At 49.7% G+C, this 22,372-nt stretch overlaps 6 protein-coding genes across 6 annotated transcripts; 3 read left to right on the forward strand and 3 right to left on the reverse strand.

The window, feature by feature from the left end:
- Positions 1-25: 25 nt before the first annotated feature.
- On the forward strand, positions 26-3,528 carry MYCFIDRAFT_213905 (uncharacterized protein; the record flags this gene model as incomplete). Its single annotated transcript, XM_007924934.1, has 1 exon — positions 26-3,528. One exon carries the CDS (start codon positions 26-28, stop codon positions 3,122-3,124), a length of 3,099 nt encoding a protein of 1,032 aa, XP_007923125.1. The 3' UTR covers positions 3,125-3,528.
- MYCFIDRAFT_150621 (uncharacterized protein) lies at positions 2,813-4,656 on the reverse strand (the record flags this gene model as incomplete). Its single annotated transcript, XM_007924935.1, has 1 exon — positions 2,813-4,656. One exon carries the CDS (start codon positions 4,654-4,656, stop codon positions 3,157-3,159), a length of 1,500 nt encoding a protein of 499 aa, XP_007923126.1. The 3' UTR covers positions 2,813-3,156.
- Positions 4,657-5,195: 539 nt separating this feature from the next.
- On the forward strand, positions 5,196-8,028 carry MYCFIDRAFT_171461 (uncharacterized protein; the record flags this gene model as incomplete). The annotated part of the gene is made up of 7 exons (XM_007924936.1): positions 5,196-5,230; positions 5,256-5,320; positions 5,350-5,451; positions 5,478-7,117; positions 7,158-7,710; positions 7,746-7,840; positions 7,873-8,028. The coding sequence occupies 7 exons, from the start codon at positions 5,196-5,198 to the stop codon at positions 8,026-8,028; spliced, it is 2,646 nt and encodes an 881-aa protein (XP_007923127.1).
- A 64-nt stretch (positions 8,029-8,092) lies between these two features.
- MYCFIDRAFT_171462 (uncharacterized protein) lies at positions 8,093-9,799 on the reverse strand (the record flags this gene model as incomplete). The annotated part of the gene is made up of 1 exon (XM_007924937.1): positions 8,093-9,799. One exon carries the CDS (start codon positions 9,797-9,799, stop codon positions 8,093-8,095), a length of 1,707 nt encoding a protein of 568 aa, XP_007923128.1.
- Positions 9,800-9,840: 41 nt separating this feature from the next.
- On the forward strand, positions 9,841-20,567 carry MYCFIDRAFT_171463 (uncharacterized protein; the record flags this gene model as incomplete). The annotated part of the gene is made up of 12 exons (XM_007924938.1): positions 9,841-9,860; positions 9,900-9,968; positions 9,992-10,094; positions 10,128-10,165; positions 10,206-10,290; positions 10,319-10,448; positions 10,477-10,654; positions 10,686-10,777; positions 18,473-18,516; positions 18,574-18,800; positions 18,829-18,877; positions 18,942-20,567. The coding sequence occupies 12 exons, from the start codon at positions 9,841-9,843 to the stop codon at positions 20,565-20,567; spliced, it is 2,661 nt and encodes an 886-aa protein (XP_007923129.1).
- A 1,015-nt stretch (positions 20,568-21,582) lies between these two features.
- MYCFIDRAFT_40735 (uncharacterized protein) lies at positions 21,583-22,371 on the reverse strand (the record flags this gene model as incomplete). Its single annotated transcript, XM_007924251.1, has 1 exon — positions 21,583-22,371. The coding sequence occupies one exon, from the start codon at positions 22,369-22,371 to the stop codon at positions 21,583-21,585; it is 789 nt and encodes a 262-aa protein (XP_007922442.1).
- Between the last annotated feature and the right edge of the window lies 1 nt (position 22,372).

Genomic DNA, 22,372 nt, shown 5'->3' on the forward strand with positions numbered 1-22,372 from the left:
CCAGGTAAGATGGTATCTGTTCATAATGACTTCCATCCCGAAATTCACAAGCTTCAAGGCCAAGCCAAAATCTGCCGCGTCTGAACGCAACGATGTCGAGCGCAATGGGAATGCAGATATCTCAAGCGACAGACAGCGCTCAAATTCAGGCAGGCTGGAGGAAGTTGATGACCGCCCCGACTTGAGCTGTTCGCCTTCCGACCAGGGATCTGGTGCCAAGCGACGCCACCGGAGTCCAAGAGCAGACAACGTGTACGGCCCAAGGAGACGCGAAGGCCGTGACTCTGACCGCAGGAAGGACGGCAGTGAGCGTCCCCATAGAAATAGACATTCCCGCCGGGATCGGCGCGAGCATGATCGTCGCCATGACAAGAATCACACGCCAGAGGAGTGCGAGGAGTCCGACCTGTTCCTGATCGACCGTAGAGGTGACGCCAAGAATGTTGAGTACGGCAGTCTCCATCGCTATAGCATTCCACAGCACAGACGGGTAGGCTTCGGCTTTGTGGTAGGACTGCCTGTTGCCAAGATTGATCGCGAAGCCAGCACCGACAAGGAAACTGTGTTCATTGATGTGAATCGGAGCTCGGAAAAGCAGCCACGCGCCCTCACTTCCACGGCTGCTAAAGCACAAGATGCGAAGCTCCGTCTTGTCGTTCCAGCGGGAGTGAACGCCGATGGTGAGAAGGATCGTGATTTCATCTGCTTGACGGCACCTCGCAAGAGGAAACGGGATGCCGACGTGGAGGAAGGCACGGCATCCGATGCAGCACGCGATGAGGAAGACGACCTCCGCGTTCGTCAGCAGACGTCCGTCTTGTCGAAGCAGGCCAAGGCCAGCGCGACTGATCTCGGTGCCTGGCTCGCTCTTGCTGAGCATCAAGCGAAACTTGTGCGTCCCCGTGGCTCTCGCGATGGCGCTTCTTTCTCCGCGTCGGAAAGAAGAGCGCTGGCAGATCTACGCCTGTCGATTCTCAATGAGGCATCGAAGCATATTGTCACAGGCAACGCTGGTCGCGAGGCACTGCTTCTGGCCATCATGGAAGAGGGCCGTCACATTTGGGATGCCGTCAAACTTGATGCCAAGTGGCACGAGACACTGAAAGAGTGCAGCTCAAGCATCCTGCTGTGCACCAAGTATCTTGACTTTGTCCAGCACGATTCGGTCTCTTTCCGCTACGAGACGTGCAAGGCTGCCTACATCCGCTGCCTCCATCTGCTGCGTGACTCCCAAGCTACGAGTAACGCTCAGCATCGAGAGGAGCTGGGAACTGCTGCAGTCTATATCTTCCTTCGCTTCACAACTTTCCTGAGGGATGCTGGCTTCGATGAGTTGGCAATTGCGAGCTGGCAGGCCATGTTGGAATACCACTTATTTATGCCTGCAGAACTGGTCAGAGCTACGTCGGAAGACAAAATTGCCTCTTTCGAGGAGTACTGGGACAGCGAGGTGCCTAGAATTGGCGAAGAGCATTCGTCGCTTTGGTGCGAGGCACATGAAAAACACACGTCTGCGGCTCGCGCATTGCCGACTGGCCAGACGCACATGACAGACTCCGTGACCTCTGTAAGCCATCTTGCAGACGAGGAAGCCAGATTGCTCGGCCGTCTCGTGCTCCCGGCAACCATGGACGACGACTCGCTCACCGACCCTTTCCGACATGTCATGTTCAGCGACATTCGTGAGAGCCTTGTGGATCTGAATGTATCGAAAGCATCTCTCATCAACGCATTCCTGACCTTTGCACGCCTACCCAACCTCCCATCACTCGGACACGACCTCGCACACTTGCGAGATCCTCATCTTGCTGCCGCTCCTGCTGCTCTTTTGCGAGCCCCAAAGTGTGCCCATAAGCTTCGCGCGCGGCTTGAAACGATCTCAAGTCTCTTCGAAGACGGCTTCGACCAATTTCAGGCTTTGGTGCAAGAAACCCATGATGAAGATCTGCCTCGATTTGTCGACCGCGTGCTGGAATCATTCGCACATTTGGTGGACGATGATGAGCTTCGCGGCGACGACGACCATGTATTGGAGTACCATCTTGCCTTTAAACGTCATCTCTTTCCGGACGGAGCTCCAAAGCATGCAAAACGTCTTCTAAAGGGCAAGCCGTCCAGCTTGCGGCTATACAATGCCTATGCTTTGATCGAAGCTTCTCTCGGCCGTGCCGAGAAGGCTGATACGGTATGGAAGACTGCGCTGCGTATGAGCGACAATTTCGATTCGAAAGATGACATGATCCTTCTCTGGCATAGCAGGCTTGTGGCTACTGTGCGACGCAAGGATACCAAGAAAGCATTGTGCGATCTTCTGTCCACATCCAACGACATCGCGACCGCGGAGAGTAAGGCCCAACATCTGCAGATGCGGCGGGAGCTTGAATCCGGTTTTGACCGCGCTATGCTTTCGGGTCATTTCCAGCGCGCTGCTCTATACGGTGATCTACTGGCGTGGCTCGCCTATCTTGCTGGAAACAACGGCGTTACGAAAGCCATCGCCCTCTATCGACATTACGATGTTGTCTTCACCAAGCAAGACAATGCAGTCGTCACTCGGGAGCTCATGCACCAATTCAAGGCGAGCATGATGCACTACCACCTTGACTGTCAGAAGCAATACAGACCATCGGCCTTGCGCCACGAATGCGAGTCGAGCCTGGAACTTTTCCCAAGCAACAGTATACTGCTAGATTTGCACCAGCGCCTTCAAACACAAGACCGTTTACGGACTACATTCGAAGACCAAAAGCACAGTAGCACGAAGCCAACAGTGATTGAGTGGTCCCACAGACTTAACTCAGAGATCCATCGGAATGAGACGTATGGGACCACGGGCAATGTCATACGAGCAACATTCTCCAAAGCACTTCTCCACATGGACAGCAATGTGAGGCATTCACCTGCACTGTGGCTGACGTGGTTTAATTGGGAGCTGGGAAGACTGGAGAGCGAAAGCAAGGCAAAGCAGGTCTTTTTAGATGGCTTGCGGCATTTACCCTGGTGCAAATTCTGGATTATCTTGGGCATGCAGCACCTGCGCGACAGCTGCAGTGATCGTGAGCTGAGGCAGTGGCATGGGGTGATGATCGAGAGAGGGCTGAGAGCAAGAATTGAGCTGGAATGAATGCATCTATCGCGATGATCACTGGGACCACATCACACAACTATACTCTGCAAAGGGTTGACCACAACACGGATAAAAGCATGTTGAAGGAGTCCAGAAATAAGAGCATCAGCCTGATCTTTGTCTTCGGAGAGTCCAAATGCCGGCATGCCTTCGATACATGCCTGGACGGCTGTGGCATACTTCCCGCCCATGGATTGCTCAACGAGGGCCATTACGCCTTGCTCTGGATCTAAAATCTTGTCCCGAGTGCTCTGGGGTCTATGGCTCCCCTTGGTCTGAGGATGTCCATCCTTCTTCGACAGTTCGGACAAGACTTGGCTGATGGGCTTCCAGCAAGCCAGCTCGATGAGTATGATCCCGATAGAGTATATATCATATGTCTTTCGGAATCTATTGCCGCGAGAGTAGTCGGGATGAATATAGAATGCGGATTTGAGATCGGTCTCTCCTGGTCCCGTCGTCACGGTGTCCATATCAATAACTCTGGAATACTCGAATCCACTGATGTACGCTGGACCGAAAGTCCTCACGCCTTTCCTGGGAAAGAACACGATTGCCTCCGGTCTTATGCCTTTGTGTAACCAATCAACGGTGTGAAGATATAGCAGCCACTGCGTCAATTGCTGCGCGATAGCTACGCGCTCTCCGAGTGCTGCTGGCTTATCCTGCAGTCGAGCTGACAACGTCGTTCCAATGGACTCATCAATCGATTCGGCCGGTGGACGGTAAACGAAGCCAAATCTGTTTCGCTTTCGATCGTCGTACAGTCCCAGGAACGGTGGCACGCAGAATTCTTTTGGCTTTTCTGGGGTCTGCAGGAGTGATCCTAGACGTTGCGCGCGACTCAAGATTGTTGCATGTGGTCTGGTCTCGGTTCTACCTTCACCAAGGTAGTGCGGCTCTGTCGTATATGGTTTCCACTCGATCCATGCCGGCTGACCTTCAACTTTTGCACTTTGGCGAAGCGTTGAATCAGTGACGTCGTCGAGCACTATTGAAGCGATGACGGTCTTCGTAAGCTCTGTATCTGCGAGAGGGCCAGAAGGTGTCTTCTTCACTCGTATGGAGAAGCCTGTGACTTGCGAGATCAACATTTTGAAGGCTTTCTCCGAGCAGATCAGGTCTCCGCCAGCAACTTCTTCTTCTTCTTCCAAGCTACTTCGATTTACCAGAGTAGATCCGCCCCAAGAAGCAACGGAACCGTTGAAGATGCTTTGCGCTGAACCCTGGGCCGCCATATGGTGTAGGGTCAACAGCTCGTTCACATTCTTGCTCATTGCCGTCATGCCTAGGAGGATCTCTTGGTTTTGTCGAATCAATTGAGCCATATAATCTGGTGAAAGTGTTTGGAGCAAGCCATCGATCAAGACGTGAACTCGGTCGACATTCCTGGTGAACTCCGATTTGTCCTTCAGGGCCCAAACCAATCGTTTGGGTTGTTTGACTATCCTTCCTGCGCCTCGCGTCCAGGCCATGATGTGGTTCAAACCCTTCTTGTGTCTTATCGTACTGCACCCGAGTCTCTTCATGCTTCAGTCCACTCTTGGATGCCCATTCGTCCAACCGAGAATACTCATAGCGGAGTCGAATCTTCAGTCCGACACATTCTTCATCTGCATTGGAAGCAGACTCGAAATATGCGAAACCTAGACCATTAGCGACTGCCCAAGCACTGTTCGGCGGCTCACAGCTTACCTTTCACGACGCTCTCAAATACTTGCATAGAGAGTTGAGCTCCTCCGAGAGCAAGTCCTAGAACGGTAGTCCCAACTGTGATTGGATCCATCGTAACAATGCTGTTGAGAATTGGCCCTATCTACGCGTGTTTGGTTTCCCCGTGCCCGGAGTTCGATGTGGGTGCAGAATTGCGTCGATGCCAATGTACATGGATGGCTCATGCTGGAGGTATACTTGACCTGCGGACTTCGGCCCCGACACTGCCACAATTGCTGCTGCGCTGCGCTTCTCAGCCTTTCCAGAAGGCAAATTAATTTCTGCCTTCTTCTTACGAAAGGTCGCCCTTTCGCTTAACTTCCCTGCATGCATGCGTGGTGTGGCTCAATGGCGCATGCAGGCCCCCACACCGGCCTCTCGAGCACGCCAGTAATGTTTGGAGCGCCAATGTCAGAGATGGCACCCATATATGCACAGCCGCCGAGGGTGGTCACGGCCGCACTCACGATGGAGGTGTCGGTGGGGAAGGGAAAAAAGCTTGCTGCCAGCCGTCCTCCATGTTCTCATCCAAGCTCCCGCGGCTTGGGTACTCGTCGTCCCAATAAGCTGCCCTGAGCCTACCTACCTGACCTTTGAAGCTCCAGAATTTTGTCGCATCCATTCGCATCCCATCGAGACGACCCTTTTCGTTTTGCACGCTGGACAGGCCCGGGCATCGCAGTGTTCCAACGGTCCGCTGGTGCGGTGCGAATGAGCGGCCACAATGTTGACGTTAATCCTCCGCCGGCACTCCTGGTCATTCAAAAGAACATGGCCAATTCAGCGACCAGGATACCAACGAATAGGCGAAGTACAGATCTCTCAAACACAAGACGAAACGATATACCTGGCCCAGCACATAGAAGAAGTAGCGGTTCAAGATCTTCCATCCCACACTCTCCGACGGCGCTTTCGAATACACCATTGCCTGTACGCGCTCCGACATCATCGACACAATTCTCGGATGCCCCAAATTCTTCGAGTGGTCCACGGATAGCTGTGAGATCTTCGACACTCTCACTACCACAGTATCGTGATCGTCGGCTGAGGATCTTTTGCCTCCGGGAGCACACGGATGAGGATCCTGAGTTCTTGGTCGATGTTCTGAAGCATGTTTCGAACATCTCTGGTGACAAACAGCTACCGCGAAAAGGTGGCCGATCTATCGTCTTATGCGTCCATGTTCTCAACGAGAAGGGCGAAGAAGACCGGGTCGCTGCTAAGGTCCTCGAAGTCAATAATTCTCTCACCGAGAGCCTTGCGTTAGCAGAGTGGCATATCTTACAAAAGTTTAACCATAAGCATATCATTGCCACAGCAGGCGCTTGCAAGATGATCTCTTACGATAATGATGACGAGGATGTGCCTAGAGTCAACATCGGCATACTTCTATACCCATACGCTCCTTATACCTTGAAAGACCGAATCGAAAAGATCGCGAGAGCAGAGGGCGCCAGGCGTGTTGGCATGTCAAAATTGATGCTCAAGTGGTTTGCTTGTTTATGTCATGCCGTCGTCTATCTGCACTCCGAAGGATCGAAACACAGAGACATCAAGCCAGAGAACATCCTCGTCGACAATGTAAACACCGTGATCCTGGCAGACTTCGATCGCGCAGGCGCGCACTATGAGGATCCTAGGATGCTAGAGTCCCAGGGGCCGACACCTCGGACCGACCGATATGCTCCCGCATGTGTGTTCGACGAGACAAGCCCTCGTGGCCCGGAGCGTGACATTAATTGCCTAGGGTTCTGCTTTCTTGAGATGGCAACTGTCATACTGGGCGAGACGGAGACGAAGTTAGTCCAGCACTTGCATGCCAAAGCAAAAACAAAGAGTCCCGGCATTCCTCCCTATCGAGAGGCGCTGGCAGATGGAAGCGTTGAATCATGGCTGGCACATCTTAAGAAGACTTCTCACTCACGGCCCGAACTTGTTCCGATCGACTCGTTCAAGCGAGTTACGGTCGAGGAGTTCCTGGGTCTGATCCTTAGCATGATGAGAGCGGATTCGTCACAAAGTCATATGCTTCGACCTGCTTGGGAGATTCTCAGGCAGCTTTGTGACCCGTGCGAACATTGTGGTCCAACCCTACCGCAGCAGGTATCCTCGGAAAGCCAGCAGCAACTGGCTGCCGATCGCCCGTCGAACAAAGTCCCTCGTCGTCAGTCAAACGGGGCTTTGGCTCCCCCGTCATCTACCACTCACAGTCCACTGTCCGGGCCTTCCCGGTTCCATGCTGATGGAACCGCGATGGAAAGGAGAAGTACTGAAGATGTCTCTTCAAACAAGGAGGTATGTTACGACACCGATAGAGACGATGCATCTCGCTGACTCCAGACAGAATCAAGCGCCTACTTCAATTTTGAGCGAAGAAACATCAGATCGGCTTCCTAGTAAAAGTGAAGAGTCAGATGACGAGGTCACTTCCACACCAAAATTGACCGTAACCAGGACTGTGACTGGCAATGGAACCATCACAGTGCCTCTACAGTATCATCGTAACGTCGTCGATGACACCGATGCTTCCGAGAGGCCGTTGAAACGACGTTGCCCTGCGGAAACACTGGACAGGAATCGAGTTCCATCGCAACTGGACAAGATAAATGAGGTTTCAGTCGGCCCGCGTGCGAAAGCATCAACGTCTGACTCGGAAATGCTCCGTACAAGTCCAGCTCCACAGAATTCACATCCACCAAGCGTCGACAGCCAAGAAAACCCGGTGACTGACGACCGGGCGCTCACTCCATCGGGCCGCAAGAGATCCTTTCGAAACTTTGTGGATCAAATCAATGGTTCTCTCGTATGCTTATGGGGCTGCGATCCTCGCAAGAGAGCAGCATTGAAATTGAAGTCTCGAGTCAAGCAACGTAAGTTTTCATCTCTCTCTCTCTCTCTCTCCAAGCATTCGAACTGACCCCCCCACTGATACACATCACAGCCTCTGTTTTGACCGGAAATCTTTATCACATCGACTCCCGAAGCGGTAGCAGACTCAAGGTCGAAGAACTCGGCCTTGTCGTGACCGTCAGGGAGATCTTACCTTTGCATGCCAATATTCTGCGAAAATGCGGGGTTTTGAAAGCGATTTTCGTGCATCAACCGTCACTGGAGACGACAGTACAATATGTCAGATGAATCCAGCGCATCATGATTTGTGCACGTGGTGGCGAAGAATGGATTTGTAATGTTTATATGTAAGATAGCTATGAAGCCGACTCGGAACATCAATCACCTCAAGCTTCCGCGGCATCAGTAAGTCCTCTGCGTCGATCCGACCATCATTGCATCAATACCGCTCCATTTCATTTGCTCTGCGAACTCTCTCGTATCTTGGGCCGTCTCGAGGGGGAACAGAGGTTCTACGCTAGCGCTCAAGCCCGCGTAGGTTTCCCATCTCGAAGTCCGACATCTCTCATGACGAATATCCACCAGCAATATAGCCCATTTCCGGAGAGTCGACCGGATGGGCATGCCTTCCTGGCACAACGACTCGGCTTGTTCTTCGATCGACCTCAAAGATTTGCCACTCGTCGCGCAAGGTATGCGATCGTAATCGAAGGAGTCGATGCGCTGCCATTCGCGAAGCATTCTGTCGTCCTCTTCCGAGAAGGATCGCGCGGTGCGTCCGCCAATGCTGAGAAGGGCTTTCACCGTCGAGCCGTCTTGACGATGCCGGGTATTGATCTCGCGATATACATCCTCGGCAGGATTGGATCTGTACAGGCCGCCGTCTCTGAAGGAGCCATGTTTCACGCTATCGAGCTCGACTTTCTTGAACAGCTTCGGTGCTGCTGATGTCGCTCGACATGCGTCGATCACAAGTATGTTATCGGTGTCGATATATTGGCTAACTGCTTGCCGCCGTTGCCTCTCAACCGCGGAAGGCTCAAAGGAAGTGATGGACCAGGATTGCATGATGCCCTTTCTGGGCTTGTATGCCACATATACTATTGATTGACACTTCCCCTCGTCAGCTCTCATTCGATGGGCGTCAGGCGCATCTAAAGCTCGCCTCAGTGAATCCATCATTGCCAATGAGTTTTGCGACTTGGGAGACTTGGTGGGAATCTGTGGCATTGATCTGAATACACGAGATAGGCCGGGAGAGATTTCGCTCCAAATTTCCGTGTTGACATCGATGGTGTCATGGATGCTGTATCGCATTGTACCAAGCATGACAGCTGCGATTCCTCCGGTGCCACTGCCGCAAATGTAGTCGAAATAGTGACATGGTCGAAAATGGTCGTAAGAAGGCCGTCCTTTTCTTGATCGCGATGTATCCTCGTCGGCGACTTGATACCGCGGTGAACTGTAGCTATCACTGATCCATGGATCGCGAAGTATCTCTTGGTCCTCAATCTCCTCCAGGAGGACCCGCAAAACTATGAGAATCGCAAATCCACGCAGGTCGGAGCCGTCTAAGCTGAGCACTATTTGGCCTTGCCAAGGGTCATCTCTAATTGGAGGAGATGTCGGCCTTGCACTCGGATTGTCATTGTTAGACCAAGTACTCCTCTTCGGAATTGAGCCTGCATTCAGGCCCTGTGGTCGTGGAGCAGGGCCAGATCGAGCGGCCGTTTCGTAGAATGCTTGGAATGTGCAGACGAAGGCCTTTAGCTTCTTCGTCCCCTCTCTGAAAGTCATATCTTCCTCTAGTCTCCTCGGAATGCGTTTCCTCATCCCATGGTTCCTTCCGAAGTGCTCGTGGGCCGTTTTTCTGAGCCTTTTCACAACCATGCTACAACTTTGTACGGTCTCTCGAAGTCGTGACTCGCCAATGCATTGTATTGCTTGCGCGTAATTGATCCGTTCGAATTTTTCCAGCACCGCTTGAAGACTCCAGAGGTCTTTCGCAACGTCTGTAGTGTCTCCATTCTGATCTTTCCATAATGAATGCGTAGTCACGACGATTGCGATGAGGCTCGACAGCCCGGGGTTTTCGATGCCCGCTGACATTGACGTGGACGGCTACGAGGAATGTTCAGACGACGATTGCAATGGATCCACGTAAGAAAGGGTGGTAAGGAGCAGAAGAAGCGCCGAAACAGTGGACTAGGAAGACGACCCGAAAGGCTGCAGATTGCTGTGCCGCCGGGGCGCTCGTGAGCATCACACAGCCTCCTGAGTGGGTGTCCTCATCGACGCAAGCATCCTCACTGGAGCTCTCCTCAGAGCTCTCTTGCGGCTTTTCGAAGCAAGTCCTGAGTTGATGACGGCTTATCGAGCTTCCAGCTGCGGACAGTGGCTGGGGGTAGCATTGTAAAACACTTAGTGACAGGTCCAGACACAGGTCACTGCAGACGAAGGTGGTCAAGCAAGAAAGTGATCTCGCTCGATGCCTTGGAGGCTGATGGATGCCAAGCGAGAGGCCGCTTCGTGGGTATGGGTATGGGTATGCACAAGATGCACAAGATTGTGGCTTGCATGAAGCCGCCAATCCCATGGCAGTGTGAGGCACACATGCATTTGATGCAGTCACCCCGCTGCATCCTGCTGACCAGAGATGTGGTGACAGTAACCCTGGCGGCCTGTATGGTCGGTCAGTCGACCAGAATGCCATGCATATTCCTCCCTTCCGTTCTGGCCCCCAATCTTGCTCGGCTGTGTGCTGATGGCGCACCTATCGATTTCAGGTATCATGTTCTACAACGGGCATAGCAGCCAGCCTTGTATCATGAGTCGTTTCGCAGGCAGGCCTCGTCAGCCGATGACTGCCAACAACAAGGCTGTCCGTTGCAAATCTCAGACCAGCACTCATCAGAGCCTGATCCACTCGCATGCATTCGAAATAGCGGCTTCGTATGGTAACACGTTCTGTTATCCTGGCAAGTCGTTACGTTAGCAACGACGATGCACCGCTGCTGGCCTGGTTTTGTTGTTTTGGGACAAATTTGGGCTGCTCCTTAAGTAGCCTTTCGGAGGGCATGTCTCAAAGTTGCCGCATTTGCCGTTAGCGAGCTAGTAGGTAGGAAGACACGTCACTTTAAGGAATTTTTTAGTCGGATAGGCACGAGTCGGTTTTGTTCTTTAGTAGAGTTATAGAATTTACTCTTTATTTGTCCTTAGGTCTAAAAATCCTAGAAATAAATCTAGCTCGTAGCGCTATCTTCTCTCTAGAATATAGTAAGCACTCTTTTATAATCTAGTCGATATATATTAGATATATATTCTTATGCCTCTATTAGACTTACTAGTATATTAAACTATTTCGAAAGTTTTAAGCTATTTCCTTAAGAGATTCTTAAGATATCGTCGTCGTCGCGATTTACGATTCTCGAGCGATTTCTATCTAAGATACTAAAATTTCTTAGTAAAGAACTTCGAGATAACGACGATAATATCTCGAGAAACTCTAAAGGAAATAGTCTTAAACTTTATAGGATTGTTTATTTATATATCTTCTCTATATATATAAAGTATTAGGCTTATATCTATAAGAATACGAAAGCTGTAAGGGTTAGTAGCTAAGCAGTGAGAATGTGCACGAAACTTTGAACTAAACTAAAGGGAGCACTAAATTAATATAGCTGCTATTTATATAAGACGAACTACGAAGAAAGGAAGAAGGGTGCCTTAGAGGGAGAGCCCCTTCCTTAGTATTCCGCCCTGCGGCCGTCTAGCGCGTCCGACGCGTAAGCGTAAGCACGTATGTCCTACTTATCCGCTGTCTCGTAGCGCCTTTGTCTCCTAGCTAACTAGCGTAGCGCGCGTATACGAACTCGTTTAACCGCTCTTAAGTAAATATATTTCTCCTAGCTCTTCCCTACCTTCCAGTTCCTTCCTACTACTCGGATCTGTCCTACGACTCTGTATATCTCGCTTACTATCGTCCGTATATACGTACGCGTAGTTTAGTATAGTCCCGTCGTTCGTATGTTAATATATAACGTGTTGTTCTACTATATACGGCCTCCGCGGGAGTCCCTAAGATGTTACGTTATACGGCTAAGTAGGCGACCTAGGCGTACTAGGCGTACTAGGCGTATTAGGCGTACTAGGCGTACTAGGCGTACTAGGCATACTAGGCGTACTAGGCGACCTAGGCTAACTAGGCGACCTACTTCGCTAGGGGCCCCTACTGCTAAGGCAACTTAAATCCGATATTACTTTATAGTATAGCGGCTAGCTTATAGGACTTGTCGGTGCTTTCTAGGCAGCTACTATAATAGTAGCCCCCCCCTCGTTCTACGCGGAGTTCCTACGACGCTAAAGGAGGTCCGTATATAATAGATGCTAGTATTCTTGTCCTAGTTCGGGTCGGAGACCTTAATCTAAATTCTATTCGTACGCTTCTCGGAGAAAATGTTCCGGAATAGCTCCTTCTATTATCGTATAGTCGGTATAGTCTCGTAGGAATTCCTCGATTACTTCGCGGGCGAAGATAATATAGCGTAGAGGTTCCTAGGTCGTGTCCTCGTCTAAGTACCCCTCCTATTGTACCTCTCCCTACGGCCCGGGAGGGTTAAGATTTCCGAAATTTGTGTTACTAAAGCTCTATCCGATAATCGCCCGTACTGTACCTAAGGCAGATTCCGGCTCGTCTTCGGCCTAATCGGTAGCCTCGGTAGCTTTTAGCATCGGCGGGATGTCTTCGGGGTCCGCGATTTCTCCGGCGGTTCTTAGGTTAATAACGTGTTTAACCGGGTAAATGTTGAGATTTTCTAGGAGATCCAGTTCGTATACGTATATACCGATTTTCTTTATAATTCGGAAGGGTCCTAGATTTTTCTAGTCGAGCTTTTTCGAAGGTCGGTTAGTTCTAATATATCGTAAGTCGAGGTAGACGTAATCTCCGACCTAGTAATCTAGCGCGGCGCGTCTGCGCTAATTAGCGTAGTGCTCGTATACTTCTTAGATATACCTTATCTCGTCCTAGAGCTCTTAGTAGGTCTAGGCTATTTAAAGAGCGAAGGTATCGGCGTCTCTTTCCGGATCGTTTGCCGGGGGCTCTAGTTCGATCTCTATCGGTTTTATACCGGTTCGAGGGTGAAATCTAGTAGAGGCGTAGAACGGCGTAGTCTAAGTTATAGCCGACTCCTAATTATTAATAGCAAATTTAATAGAAGGCGTCAATCTTAGCTAGTCGTTTTAGTAGTAATTGCAGAAGCACCTAATAATTTGCTCGATCTACGCGTTAGCGCGTTCGGTTTGCCCGTCGGTCTACGGGTAGTAAGCCGTTAAAAGGCGCGCTTAAATTTTCAATCGTTCGTAGAGGCGCTTCTAGAAACGGGTAACGAAATTCGGGCCGCGATTAGATACAATTGATTTAGGTAGGCCTATATCTTTCTATACGTCCCGGTAGAAGACCTAAGCCGTATTCTTTGCGGTTAGGCTACGGGCATTTAATACCTTCTTGCGTTTCGTAAGGCGGTAAACTACGACTAGTATGTTTTGAAACTAGAGGCCGTTAAAGTCGGATCCTTTCGGTAGGCCTATAATAAAATCTATTGAAATGTGTTGCTATAGTCGTAGAGGGACTTTAAGAGGTTTTAGCAGCCCTTGCGGCTTACGCGTATCTGCTTTCGCTCTACGGCATACTACGCAGTTCTTAACGAATCGGTCGACATCCCGGTATAGATTAGGCTAGTAGTACTACTTCTAGAGCTAAGACAACATCTTAGCTCGACCGGGATATGCTATTCCGAGAGGGTTGTAAGCGGAACGCATAATCTAGTCGCGTAAATCTTCGAAATCCGGGACGTAGAGGGCATTTCTAAATATTGTACAGAGTGCTCGCGGTAGAGTTCTACGGAGCTCGTACTCTAAGAGAGAAACATTCTCGTATAACCGCTCCTCGTTCTATAAAGCTTAAATTAGACCTTTAGTAAAAGCGTCTTCGGCGTATACTATCGTAAGCTGCTGTTCGAGCTAGGTAGGTTCGAGGAGGTCCTATACTTCCTCTTCGCTTTCCTAGTCGCTATCTAAGCTTTCTAAACTTGTATCGTCGTCGTCCGAGTTATCGTCGTCTCGGAGAAAGGCGGGAGCGGCTATTAGTACAAAGGATGCTACGAGAGGCTCTAGGCCGGTAAAGTCGTCTCCGAGGAGCTCGTATAGTTCCTAGCTAAGGTTGTACTCCTTAAGGATAGACTGTTCTTTACGCTACGGACCTCGATCTAAAGGCGAGTCTCTATTACGCCTCGTAAGTGCGTCGGCCTATAAGTTTGCTTTACCGGGCGTATACTAAATAACGAAGTTAAACCGGGAAAGAAACTTACTCTAGCGTACCTGCCTACGGCTAAGGATTTTGCTCTTAAGAAAGTAGATAAGGTTCTTGTAATCCGAGCTAACCTAGATCGGTAACTTAGAACCTTCGAGTTCCGGACGCTATTCTTCGAAAGCCTTAACGATTACGAGGAGCTCCTTATCGTAGATATCGTAATTACATTCCGCGGAGGACATTTTCTTAGAGAGGTAGGCTACGGGCAGCTACGCATCTTCTGGGGTCGTTCGTTAAAGGAGAACGGCGCTAGTTATACCGTCGGAAGCATCGGTTTCTAGGCGCGTTTCTTTATCGAAGTCGAAGTACTATAGGATCGGTACGGTCGTAAAACTTTACCGTAACTAGTCGAAGGCTTCTTAACAGGCTAGTAACTATTCAAATTTGACGTCTTTCCGCGTAAGTGCCGTAAGTAGACGGACGATTCCGCTAAAATTCTGTATAAATCTCCGGTAGAAGTTAGTAAAACCGAGGAAGCCCTAGACTTCTTTTACGTTTCGTAGCACTCCCTAGTTTAGAACGGCTTCGATCTTGCCGGGATCTATTCGAATACCTTCTAAAGAGACAATAAGGCCGAGGAATTTCACCTCTTACTTATAGAATTCGCACTTATCGATGTCGATATACAGTCTAGCTTCTACGAGTTTCTTAAGTACCTTTTCGATATATTCGTAGTATTCCGCTTTCGTTTTGCTATAAATTAGGATGTCGTCTATATACGCCGAGACGAAGGCGTCTAGGAATTCTTTAAGCGTATTGTTAATGTATAATTAGAACGTACTAGGTCCGTTACAGAGCCCGAACGGTAAGACTAGGTATTCAAAAAGGCCGTAACGGGTTCGGAAGGCTATTAACTATTCGTCTCCCTTAGCAATACGGATCGCGTTAAAGACGGCGATTACGTCGAGCTTAGTAAACTAGCGAGCCTTCGAAAGGCGTTCGAGCGTTTCGTTTACGAGAGGGATTAGGTAGCGGTTCTTTTTCGTTAACGCGTTAAGGCCCCGGTAGTCTACGTAGAAACGGAGACCTCCGCCGGGTTTCCGGGCAAATATAACTAGTACGGCTACTTCGGAGGAACTAGGGCGGATAAAGCCCTTTTGTAGGTTGTCTTCGAGGTATTTTTTAAGTACGAGGAGCTTATCTCGAGACATCGAGTAGAAAGGGCCGTACGGCGGCGGCTTGCCGTCGATTAGCTCGATTTTGTAGTCGATACCTAGCCGGTACGGTAGTAGAATATCGGCGTTCTTCTTCGAAAACTAGTAGAGTCGGTGCTAATACTCCTTTAGTAGTTTCGTTCTTAGATCCGTTAGTTCTTCGTCGAACTTTCGGATAGCCTTCTCGATATCCTATATTATTATAGCGAAGATCTAAGTACGTTTGTCGCGGGCAAGACGCGAGAAGGCAGCCGCGCTAATAGCGAATACGGTACGATCTCGGGGAGTATCGGAGGTAGAACTAGATTCGTTAAAGCAGTGCTTAGCGTAATGCTTACTCGTAAAGGACAGAGATTCGGAGGCCTAGTCGATAACCGGGTTGTGCTTTTTAAGCTAAGGAAGACTAAGAATAACGGGGTAAGTCTTCGGGAGTTTCGTAAGGAAAAACATAATATATTCGGTATACGGGCCGATAGTAATAGATAAGTAGTAGATCTAGGTCACCTTACCGGCGGCCGCGGTCGTACCGTTAAACATTTCTAACTCCCGAGCGTACGTAAGGTCTTAGAACGTTAAGCCGAGCTCTCTCGTATAGTCGTAATCTATAAACGAGTAGCCGGTTGCGCCGTTATTAATAAAAGCTATAGTTTTCAATAATTTCTTTTAATTTCCTATTAACGTTTCTACTACGAAAGGCTAGTAGACTAACTCTTTCTCTATAGCCGAGCTAGAGAAAGGGAAGGTAGCAGTAAATACTCTTAGTTTTAGAACGAATAAACCTTGCAAGCGACTATATGCAAGGTTTAAGCTTTTCCCTAGCCGCTCGGGGTAGCGCTAGCCGGTAAAGGCGTATCTAGAGTCGTAATATTCGCGGCGGCGACTCGCTGTATCGTTAGCGTGTTTAGCTAGCCGACGAGAGACGGGTAGAGGCGAGTAATATATCCTTTTACTCCGTAGTAGATGTATTCTCCTACCGTACGGCGACGCTACTTCTCTTCTTCCGAAAGCTTGCTATTTACTAGGGGCGCGCGTAGACGGGCGCCGAGCGAGGCAGCGCTTAAATCTATCGGATCGGCGGTAGGCTAGGCGCCTAGCGGTATTAGGGCTATAGCCGGAGCTAGTGCTAAAGCCGGCGTCTAAGCTGTCTATAACTTCGACGGTAGCGTAGCGAACGGCGACGTAAAGCGACCGGCATTCGTACGGGCGCCTCCGCGGTTAGCGATAATTTTCGCGAAGTTTCGAGTCGTATTATCGATACGCGTAAGCAAGGCGTACAGTTCGGTAATGTTTAGATTCTCCGTATCCTTATCGCAGACTTATAGTATTATTTCTTCGCTAAGGCCGCGTACTAAGATCCATTTAGCGACGTCCGGGGGGTATTCGGCGTACCTAATCTCGTATTAGAAGGCGGTATAGTACTCTTAGTAGGTCTTGTTTGCTTACTTGAGTTTGTCTAAGTTTAGGCGTATAGTTTGCTTACGGTCGAGGTCGCCGAAACTAGCGTCGAGGGCCTTCTAGATAGTAGCCGTTATAGTTGTTTCTGCATTTTCTAAGAGGCTGCGGCAGGAATCGAGGGCGGAGCTACCGAGTAGAGAAAACATAAATCCGGTCTTTAAAGCTTTAGTCGGATAGTAGTCGGCGTTAGCGAGAAAGCGGATCTTAACCTATATCTTAAATTCTTCGTATACTTTACGCTTACCGGTAAAGCGTTTAGGGTCGCTTAGCTTCTTACTCTTGTTCGAAGTAGGTATAAATAGGTAAGAAGCGGGTGCCGCGGCGCCTAGGCGAGCAGAGGCGAGCTACGACTAGAGGCGGCCTACCTTATCTTCTTTTTCCGCGATAGAAGCATTCGCGTCGCTAAGAGCCGTACTAAGGCTAGTACGGGAGACCGAGAGGAAACGAGTAGCATCTTTGTAAGCCTTAAGCAGGTTAACGAGCAGCTCCGGGTCGGTAGCGTAGGCGTAATCTAGCTGTTTGCGCGTAGCGGGGATTTCATTCTATACTAAGCTTAAAAAATCGGGTACGTCGTTAGGTCTTGTATTTTAAATCTATTCGTTAGGCGTGTCTATCTTAATAGAGGCGTTTTTTGAGGCAGTTCGTAATATAAGGGTTAGTAGCTAAGCAGTAAGAATATATACGAAACTTTAAACTAAACTAAAGGGAGCACTGAATTAATATAGCTACTATCTGTATAAGACGAACTACGAAGAAAGGAAGAAGGGTGCCTTAGAGGGAGAGCCCCTTCCTTAGTATTCCGCCCTACGGCCGTCTAGCGCGTCCGACGCGTGAGCGCAAGTACGTATATCCTACTTGTCCGCTGTCTCGTAGCGCCTTTGTCTCCTAGCTAACTAGCGTAGCGCGCGTATACGAACTCGTTTAACCGCTCTTAAGCAAATATGTTTCTCCTAGCTCTTCCCTACCTTCCGGTTCCTTCCTACTACTCGGATCTGTCCTACGACTCTATATATCTCGCTTACTATCGTCCGTATATACGTACGCGTAGTTTAGTATAGTCTCGTCGTTTGTATATTAATATATAACGTATTGTTCTACTATATACGGCCTCCGCGGGAGTCCCTAAGATGTTACGTTATGCGGCTAAGTAGGCGACCTAGGCGTACTAGGCGTACTAGGCGTATTAGGCGTACTAGGCGTACTAGGCGTACTAGGCGTACTAGGCGTACTAGGCGACTTAGGCTAACTAGGCGACCTACTTCGCTAGGGGCCCCTACTACTAAGGCAACTCAAATCCGACATTACTTTATAGTATAGCGGCTAGCTTATAGGACTTGTCGGTGCTTTCTAGGCAGCTACTATAACAAAAGCTATAGTTTTATCCTTTGTAAAGGGATAGCGTTAGGGGCTCGAATTTATTATTTATTCCTAGGGCCCCTATACCTAAGAATAAGATACTCGGCCCGATAACCCTAAGTATAAGGTAGCTATACCCTAGTTACGAGAGAAGCTCGCCTTATACTAATAAAGGTACTAGACGAATTTAGCTATATCTTTAATACTACTCTAAATACTACTCTAGGGGTAGGCCTAGGATTCTTAAGTCTTAGCTTCCTATTCGAGTACCGTTCGCTACCGCTCTAGGCTTTTAATACGTTAAAATACTTAGTATAATCTAAGTATAACCTAGTCTTTTAATATAACGCGTTATAGAGAGACTATTAGTAGAGCCTATACGCTCTAGTATAGTAACGGTATAAGCTATATAAGATTTCTACTACGCTTAACTATATTCGGATCTAGAGCGGCATTGGGGGGGGGGGGGGGGGGGGGTAGTAGCGAAATCCGTCTGCTATAGTAGCTAATTGCGCCGAGTTGTTACTACGTGATTCCCCGGATTTCAGAAAGCTGAAGCTCTGATTGGCTGCATTCTATACGAGCTGGCGGGACGGACAAACTCGGCCTCCGAGAAAGATAGCCCAAGGCAAACTGCTACGACGAAGAACCGCGACGACGACGAAGATAGAACCGCGACCTCGACCTCGACCCGCAACGACGAGCGACCTGCAACGACTAGCGACTTGCAACGACTAGCGACCTGCAACGACCAGCGACCTCGACTAGCGACCTAGTAACGACTAGCGACCTGCAGCGACCAGCGACCTCGACCATCGACCTACAACGACTAACGACCTACAACGACTAAGAGTGCCTCGCTACTACGGCTACGTATAAGGGTATATAAGGCGGAAGCTTCGCTCGCAATTCGTAGGCACGCGGAGCCGCCTACAAGCACATATTAACCGGAAACCACAACCCGACGAAAATAAGAGGACACGAATCCTCATACCGACAACTTATGCTGGAAGATCTGCCTCCGGAACTGCTTGGAAATATCCTCGAGTTCATCGATACTCCGCCCTTCGTCCAAGAGCTTCCCCCATGTATCGACGCCCAGAAACGGCTCAGGGAGCTTTGCAGAACATCACTGGTCAGCAAGGCATTCTGTGAAGCAACCCAGCCATGCCTGTACCGTGTCATCGATATCACTCCATTGAGGAAGCCAAACATTCGAAAGTTCTTGCGAACACTGTGGGGAAATCCTGCCCTCGCACGTTTCTTTCAGGATCTTAGCCTCGGCGAACATGTAATGCGGGCAAAGGAAGCACCCTCTCAGGAAGAACTGCGGTCGCACGCTGCCTTATTGAACACCATCGGGAATCAAGATCTCGAAGTTGAGATCATGGAGAGTCTCATGCAGGGCTGTCCCACTGCCCAGAATGCTTTGATTCTCGCCCTAGCAACTAACGTCAGGCTTCTGGATCTGACACTCGCGGACCCCATTAGACAGAATCGCGTAAAGCTTGGATACGTGCAAGGGCTCTGCACATGCTGTCCTAATATGGCACAGTGTTTAGGCAGTATTCTGGCTCGAGACTCTTGGAGCTTTGGAAATTTGAGAACACTCACACTGCGGAGCTCACCCGAGCAAATCCAATGTACGACTTACGATATTCAAAGACAGCTCTGGAGGCTACCCCTGCTGGAAGAAGTGGTATTGTCCAAATTCTGCACGTCATCCAGCACGGGGACGATTTCACTACCTAGCAAGAGCACAATTCGCAAAATTGTGTTGGACCATTGTACGGTTGACAGTGGCAGCATAGCTTACATGATCCAAGCATGTAAGGCGTTGACGGAGTTCGAAGTCCTGTGTCCGAGCGGGAGGATCGATGCTGAAGAATTTCTAACAGCATTGAAGGAACATTCGGCGCACTTGGAAAGCCTGACGATCAAGACTCTTTGGAAGAACCGGCCTCTATTCCAAGACAACAAGCCCATCGGTAGCCTTAGTGCCTTCAAATCCATGCATTTTCTGGAGCTAGACTCCGACATGCTGACAGGCACACACCGATGGGGCTCCGACTCGCTGAGCTTACCTGACCTGCCGCCGTCTATAAAATGTCTCAAAGTCAAAATACGCAACAACCTTTCGGAGCTGGTCCCCGTTTTACGCTCGCTGCAACCGAAACTGTCTCCGTCACTCGACCTCTTGAAGGTCACTTTCCCATGCGACAGCCTTCTCAATCGTGAATACCTTGACGTCATTCAAGAAGAAGACATGTGGGAGAAGCCTGAGGCGGCTGAAGTGAGACTAGATAGGGGCTGGAGCATCACCTTAAGCCACACTTCCGGGGGATCCGGTTTGTGCTTCAGCTGTTGGAAGGATAAGAAGAGCGTAAAAGACAAGATCTGGCCACTCGCTGAGCAGATTATGAATGTTGGGGTTAGAAAATTGCTGGAAGAGTATTACGCTAACTGTGTCTTTGATGAGAATTTTCGATTGGATGTCTTTAAGGAGAGTCTCTGGAGCCTTCCACCAACTGCTGAAATATAATCATGCGCGACTCTAGACTCTGCTTGAGAACAGTTTTCATAGTCTTCTAATCGTTGTCTCGCAGCTTGTTGGACCAAGTATCGAGAGAATCAGCAGAAGCTAGAACGCCGTGCAACGACCCTTACCAATGCCAAAACTCCCCCCCCCCCCAATCTCCCCCCTCTTCCTCATGCCTCACACATACTCCTCCGAACACTCCACCGCAATCGTATCCGTCGCCACACATTCAATCCCCCCCCCCTCCCCCCAAACCCATTCTTCCTCGCCTCCCACCACGTCGATTCCAACACTCCCGGATTACAATCCCGACTAGCGGCAATTTTCCATTCCAAAGGTCCAAGAAGTCCGGATTCCCCATGGCAGAAGGCGCCGTCGCACAAAAATCCGAGAAACTTTTTTTTGAAATTCTCCCAGAGCCCACCACAGATTCCTGGGACGTTTGTGGCTGTTGAACATGGATGTGGTTGATGTTGAAGCCGTCGCGGCAGACTGTGCATTTTGTTGTGGCTTCGGTGAGCACGATGGGGGTAGGTAAGGGCTAGATATTGCATTGTAGTGTGATTTCAAAGATGATTGGGGTTGAGAGGGAGATGGTGGTTGGGGGTTTGCTCGATGAAGGCTTTTTTGCATGATGAAGTTATACTGGGCTGATTGTCTTCGATCACATATCTGATACGTATAGTATACAACACCAACCATTCCGGCCCTGTACTATGTCTCTCGCTGCCTCTTCTTCGAATAGTGTTGGTGTCCTCGAGTTTGGGATTCTTGAACACGCTTGTGAAGCAGGTGAAGCAACAAGTGGGCCGCATACCGGCTGAACACATTGGGGAGGGCAAAAAAAATGAAGTCTTCGCTGTGGACACTCTGTCATTTCAGTCAGGACAAGGATGTTCGCCCACGTCGAACGGAAGACATGAGTGCCGTACGACGTTTAGGAGAACAAGCCGACGCTTGGAAAGGAAAACAGTTCATGCTTTTCTCCATCTGGCATGCTATGGCCAGGACCTAACGTCTAGGTGTTGAGGCCACCATCAACACTCAGAATTGCTCCAGTCACAAAGCTCGCGTCATGAGAGAGTAAGTACATAATAGCTTTCGCAACTTCTTCCGGATCAGCAGCTCTTGCGATCGGACTTCCCCCAATGAGCTCCTTCTGTTCATTTCCTCGCTGGAGTTCCTCTCGAGCTTTTCTCAGCATTGGGGTGTCAGTAACACCAGGAGCGACAGCATTGATGCGGATTCCACGTGGTCCATACTGCTGTGCCAAAGATCTTGTTAGCCCGACGACTGCATGCTTCGATGCGATGTATGCGTGCGGCGTTCCAGGCGTAGCGCGAAGTCCAGCAATCGATGCCACATTGACAACTGAAGCTCCATGCTTCAAATGCTTGAGTTCGGATCGTAGACAGTTGGCCATACCATTGACATTGACATCAAAGACCCATTGCCACCCCTCGGCACCGTGCTCATCCTCTTCATGGAATAGAGCAGTCAGTGGTTGAACCGTGTTTATGACGCCTGCAACGTTGGCAGAAGCGTCTAAGCGCCCAAATTTGGAGACAGTCTTCTCGATCCAGTCGTCGACTTCGGTCTTTCGCCTAACATCCACTTTCTCTGCCAGGACTGTAAAACCCGAGGACAATTGTTCAAGCTCGACCTTGGCTTTTTGGATGCCTTCTTCTGTGACGTCTGCGATGCTCAGTATAGCTCCTCTCTCTGCGAGAAGTCTTCCAAGGGCCAGGCCTATTCCAGATGCTCCACCCGCAATAGTAATGACCTTTCCCTCGAGAGTATCTGGCATA

The sequence above is a fragment of the Pseudocercospora fijiensis genome (genome assembly GCF_000340215.1).
Source record: "Pseudocercospora fijiensis CIRAD86 unplaced genomic scaffold MYCFIscaffold_2, whole genome shotgun sequence".
NCBI classification, from domain to species: Eukaryota; Fungi; Ascomycota; class Dothideomycetes; order Mycosphaerellales; family Mycosphaerellaceae; genus Pseudocercospora; species Pseudocercospora fijiensis.